This window comes from Maylandia zebra, linkage group LG7 (genome assembly GCF_041146795.1).
Source record: "Maylandia zebra isolate NMK-2024a linkage group LG7, Mzebra_GT3a, whole genome shotgun sequence".
Classification (NCBI taxonomy): Eukaryota; Metazoa; Chordata; class Actinopteri; order Cichliformes; family Cichlidae; genus Maylandia; species Maylandia zebra.
The window spans coordinates 67,221,648-67,227,647 of record NC_135173.1 but is presented as its reverse complement, the minus strand read 5'-3'; the positions used below and the strand labels follow the sequence as shown (position 1 = coordinate 67,227,647).

The window sequence follows — 6,000 nt, the reverse complement described above, 5'->3', positions numbered from 1 at the left end:
CAGTTAAATGTGGAATCAGCTGCTGCCACTGGGTCCAGTTTTACACGTTTGTATGAAAGTATATTTAAAGCTCCAGAAAAGTTTCATTTACCCCTAAAGATGCAAAATGCTCTTCATGCTTCGTTAGAAACTGCATTACTTATAAATGTGGAAATTATATATTTATTATTATTTATTTTTAAAAAAGGAGAACACTGAGGTCGATTAGCTCAGAACTTTGTTTTATATCTTCTCTTTGAACAAGATAGAAATTTAGGGGTAACATGGCCTTACAAACCTATTACACACAGCCTATTCAGTTCATAGGCTGTGTCTATGAACTAAAATTAGTTGAAACAATTGGTTAACATTTCTGTTTTTACGTTTGACTACGCACGTTTAGCTTCATTTCTGCAGTTCCACAATAGTATGTGTGTTTTATCCCTGGTATGAAAAATGTTCAGCTGCTGACGGGACAGAGTTCTTTGGAGTCGTGATGCAAAAACAACCTTTATCTTCACGGCGATGTCACACAGACACACTGAACACTGATTCTGAGGAATGCTTGACTTAACAAACACTGGTTGTTGCACAATCACAAAGCAGAACATGAACATATTTCAGTCTTCTTCTTCCTCCTGCTCCCTTCAGGGGGCGCCACAGCAGATCATCAGCCGCCATCTCCTCCTATCCCAGCATCCTCCTCTGTCACACCAACCCTCTGCATGTCCTCCGTCACTGCGTCCTTTGAGGTCTTCCTCTTTTCCTCCTGCCTGGCAGCTCCATCTTCATCACTCTGTCCAGTATATCCACTGTCCTTCATTCCCTGCTTGGTCATCTCTTTTCACTTCCTGTGTCATTGTCTTTTATTTTCTTATCTCTAGTCTATGTCAGAGCGCCTGTTTCCAGGCCCCGTCTGCGGTCTCCAGTTCCTTGTGCCTTTGGATTTTCTCCCTTTTGGACTTTTCACTTTTGCCCATTGGGACTTTGTTTTGTTTTCTCATTGTTTGTTAAATCTCACCTGTTTTCCACGTCTGCATTTTCACATCTCAAAGTGATATTTGAGTCAATTTCAGGGCCTGTAAAGAAGTTTAATCAGTAATTCAGCTTCTACCAGGTTCTGACTGTGAGCCTCAATTACACATACAGTCGGGGAAGATGTCCCCGCCCCTCCCTGAGCCTGGTTCTGCTGGAGGTTTCTTCCTGTTAAAAGGGAGTTTTTCCTTCCCACTGTCGCCAAAGTGCTGCTCATAGGGGGTCACATGATTGTTGGATTTTTCTCTGTATGTAGTATTGGATTGTCTACCTTAGAAGAGGAAAGCAGGTATTTGTTAGACCTTTCTCAACTTCAACACATTCTGTATACATGTTCTTCTACATGAGGTGTATATGTACAGTGGCAAGTGTTCATATTTTCTGCTTGTGAAGTTGTGTCTCATTGTTGTTTTTTAAATTCTTCAAATGCAGTCATCACTTCAAACTATTCACAGTAAATGATTTTTTGTTTCTATGGGCGGAGTCTCCAACTTTGTGATTGCAGCCTTTTCTTAGAACATAAATCTGTGTGTAATCCACCAGTTTAACGTATCCTTCCAGTTACTTTGGAAGCTCTCACACTCAGACCTCTGAGCCGAATCTGAAACTTCCTTTTTGAGAGATTTCAGGTTCAGCTCATCAGAGCTTCCAGATGAAGTTCATCCCAGTTTAATTCTGATACCACTTACAGGGACGCTTCCCCTGCTCTTTGTGATAAATCCTTAAAGTATTTTTCTGGAAAGATCTCAGCTTTAAGGGCTTCTCATCCATCTCATTCATCATCAGTTTTAGACCCAGTTCCAGCCTCTGAATGCTTGACTGTCTTCCAACAGTTTGAGCCAGTGTCTTATTCTGCTTTAAAAGATATAATTGATCATCTCAAAATCTCTGGTTCCCCGCATGATATTCTTTCTTCTTGTTTCTTTAAGGAAGCTTTACATGTTATTGGTCCTTGTATCTTATCTCTGCTGAATGCATCATTGTCATCAGGTTGTGTACCGTCTCTCTAAGCATGCTGTTGTGCAACCTATTATGAAAAAGAAAAATCTTGACCCTAATGCTCTCACTAACTACAGGCCGATCTCTAAACTCCCTTTTATTTCCAAAATATTGGAAAAGGTAGTTCTAAAACAACTTCAGGCCTTTTTAGATGCAAATGGTATTAATGACAAGTTTCAGTCTGGTTTGAAACCTCGCCACAGCACAGAGACAGCCTTACTTAGAGTTTTTAATGATCTTCTTTTAACTGCTGACTCTGGATATTCTGTGGTCGTAGTTTTACTTGACTTGACTGCTGCTTTGGTTAACCACAACATTCTTCTATCAAGAGTGGAACATGTTGTTGGTCTCAAAGGTTTTATCTTGGTTTAAATCCTATCTCTCAGAGAGGTCGTTCTCTGTTGCTATGGGGCAACACTCCTCGGCTTCTGCCCCTATTTACTGTGGTGTGCCTCAAGGGTCCGTGCTCGGTCCTGCTCTCTTCTCTTTGTACATGTTGCCCTTGGGATTAATTTTTAGTAAATACAACATCTCCTTTCACTGTTATGCTGATGATATCCAGATTTATTCACCTTTGAAATCCGATGTGACTGCTTCTTTGCAACCTCTGTTCAACTGCTTGCATGAAGTTAAAATTTGGTTATCACATAATTTTCTTACATTGAACGAGACCGAAATCATAGTCTTTGGTAGTCACACTCCGCTAAACCAGTTAGCTGATGCCCTAGGCCCTCTCGCTAGCCATCTCTCGCCCACTGTAAGAAACCTGTGAGTGTTCCTGGAGGGCTCTTTTAAACTTGAGAAACAGGTCTCCACTGTGGTAAAAAACAGCTTTTACCAGTTGCGTCAGATATCCAAAGCAAAGCCGTTCCTTCCTTTAAAGGACCTTGAAAAGCTTATCCACGCATTTATTACATCCAGATCGGACTACTGTAACTCCCTCTACTCGGGCCTCCAACACTCCTCTCTTTGCCGGCTTCAGTTAATTCAAAATGCAGCTGCGCGTCTTTTAACAGGTACGAGAATTCATGAACACATAACTCCAATGTTAGCCAAATTACATTGGCTCCCTGTTAAATATCGCAAAGATTTTAAAATTCTTTTGTTCACTTTTAATATTCTGAATAATTTAGCGCCCAGCTATCTGAACTACTCCACTCATACAATCCCAACAGAGCAGATCGTCCAATCACAGGCTCCTAGCACAACCTAGGTCTCGAATGAAGTCGAGAGGTGACCGGGCCTTTGCATCCGTGGCACCCAGACTCTGGAATAACCTCCCTGTTCATGTTCGTACTGCCGAGTCGATCCAGTCTTTTAAATCACGTCTTAAAACTTATCTTTTTACTTTGGCTTTTGATTCTAACTAGTTGGTCTAGCTTGTTGTGTTGTTACCTATTGTTTGTTGTCCTGTTTTATTGTTTGTTTTAATTGTCTCATGCTTATACTGACTGTGAAGCACTATGGTCAACACTGTTGTTTTAATATGTGCTATATAAATAAATTTTGATTTGATTTTGATTTGAATTCAGTCTAGTTAAGTTTACTTCTCCATGGCACCGTTACAGTTCTGTTACCTTTCTTTCCTTACAGTTCACCATGGATAAGCTGGTCTCCGAACTTTTCGGCCTCTGCCCAACCATCATCGAGATGTATGACAATATGAAGGACAATGACGAACGCTGCAGGCGGATTGCTGACAGGGTCAGAGCTTTGGAGGGACTGGTTTTAACCGTCAAAGAAAGGGGATCAGGCAGAAACTCTGGCGCTGTGGAGAAAGCGCTGAAGGAACTCCACACCATCTTGAAACATGCTGAGAAACTGGTGTCAAAATTCTCAAAAAATAATCGGCTTAAGCAGTTCATGATGTCAGGCAGCATTGGAGCAAAGTTCAGCGAGGTGAACCAAAGACTCACTGAGAACTTCCAGATGCTTTCTGGAGCTCTGCAGGTTGAGCAGAGCGACATACTGCACAAGGTGTATGAAACTGTTTTAGGGCGCCCCTACACACCGCTGCCTAACCCCCCATGTCCTACGTTTTCCCCAGCAGCACCGCCTATCCCCTCTCCTCCCGTGCCTGCCGCCTACATCATGGCACCCATGCGGGCTTCGACGCCTGTTCTGGCCCAGCCTTTCTGCAAAACTACAACAGTTCGCGTTCTTGTCTCCAATAACATGCCCCCGATGCCCGTCATTAGGACCATCAGCCCTGTTTCTGTCGTCAGAACTGTTTCACCGATGGGTTTTCGGCTCTACTAGTTTGGCCAGTCGCTTTGCATGATTTGTGATCAATAATAATCCCTATTTAATCCTCATGGGCCTTCATTCCTCCTGGAAGGTCTTCTTGACTGGGAAGCTGTGAAGGTAACTTTCATTCTCGAGAAATTCTTTTGTAAAAGAAATACTACTTTTTTTCACGATTAAATAGATTTGAGAGGGATTCAAAAACAAACAATTTTAATAAAGTTTTGTGAAACAATGAAATTATTCCTTGCTGAAATGAGTGCACACATATTTATTCTCTTTCACATTGTTATGTAATTTGTGTCCTCTTGTCCTAGTGCTAAATGAATCTCTAATAAATCAAGGAGCCTATGTGTGTCTGTGTGGTTTTCATCTAATTTAACAATCGTTCATCTGATCTGCTTCAAACTGTGCAGTCTGAGGATGCAGCGTGGTGAGCTAGTTCATTATAATAATCTCAAATATTTTAAACTTTGTGATTTCAGAGGTTTAACAAAGTTTCCTATAATGTGTGGTCTGATCTTCATTGCAGGACACAGTAGAACGTGTTATTTTCTTGGGCTGAATTTGATGCCACTCCTTTCTGTGTCTCCTCCAGTGTCTCCTCCTGCTCTGCTAATTTTGCCTCCAGCTTGGACATTTTTTTCTCGTTTATCCAGCTTCATCTCCAGATCGATGTGTAGAGCCCCAGACAGCGATATGTAGTCATCAGTGAGGCTCTTGTTCAGATTTTCAAACTCTTCCACATCTGATTCATCTTGTGAGCCTCTGCGAATTTGATGTTCAGTATTTCAGCTTTCTGCAAAGTCTCTAGGAAATTCTCCAGAGCTTTTTTCACATCAGACAGCTGAACTTCCTTCCTCTGGTCGAGGAAAAACACCAGTTTCCACAGAGCTTCAAGTCTTTTCACGACGAGGGGAGCCTGCTGGACATTATCCTTCATCTTCTCAATCGTTCTGTGAACATCCTTCAATGTCGTCATTATTTGCTTGTTCAGCTGAAGAGACATGTGCCAGGGAACAAAATGTTTTTAATTAGACCTCAATGAGTTACATTCAAATTATAATGACTAGGATTGCTGAATCTCTGAACCTCACGCTGAGCGCACATGGACTCCTCAGCGACCACTTTCACAAAGAAAACAGTTTCCTGCTCTGCTTTTGCTTTAAATGAGTCCACACATTACCAACTAAACACCACGCTCATCTTGAAACGATCTGAAGTGATACCTGCTGCAGCATTCTCGAGGTCATAAATCAAACAGGTTTATGCAACGACAATACATGCAATGATCCTGGGCTCAAGCCTGGGGAGGGGTCTTCATGTGATTTTTTGGGGGGTATTCCAAGCTCTGTTTTTACCTGCCATCAAAAAGGAGGTGCCTTATCTAACAGAATGGTACAATGCACTAAAACATTACATAACACAAGGCGATTGCAGATTTCAGGAACTCGAGGTCTCTGAAACACAGTGAGGTGAGGAGCTCTCGGAGCTCTCGGCCCGCCTGGACTCCTCACCTCCCTCAACACCTGCTGACAGACTTCCAGCAGTCTCAAATGGAAAGCCTCCTGAGCTGGTGCTTTATGGTTTAGGCTACCAGCTGCACAACAATAAGGGCCTGTAACAGCTGGGGAGGCTGAAAACAAACACATTTTTAAAAACAACCTTTTCTCACAGGCAGTCCACGGGCACACTCCCTCCCACCCTCTCGCCACTCTCTCTGACTGACGTGTAATAAATCTC

The 6,000-nt window shown here is 42.3% G+C and overlaps 1 protein-coding gene across 2 annotated transcripts; it reads left to right on the top strand.

Annotated features, from left to right (window-relative positions):
* Positions 1-2,933: 2,933 nt before the first annotated feature.
* LOC143419742 (mixed lineage kinase domain-like protein) lies at positions 2,934-5,907 on the top strand. 2 transcript variants are annotated; one of them, XM_076887102.1, is made up of 2 exons: positions 2,934-3,029; positions 3,607-5,907. In XM_076887102.1, exon 2 carries the CDS (start codon positions 3,613-3,615, stop codon positions 4,270-4,272), a length of 660 nt encoding a protein of 219 aa, XP_076743217.1. In that variant the 5' UTR covers positions 2,934-3,029; positions 3,607-3,612; the 3' UTR covers positions 4,273-5,907. The 2 variants fall into 2 exon arrangements, with proteins under 2 accessions (XP_076743217.1, XP_076743215.1); XM_076887100.1 differs by lacking the exon at positions 2,934-3,029 and adding an exon at positions 3,044-3,302.
* The last annotated feature ends 93 nt before the right edge of the window (positions 5,908-6,000 follow it).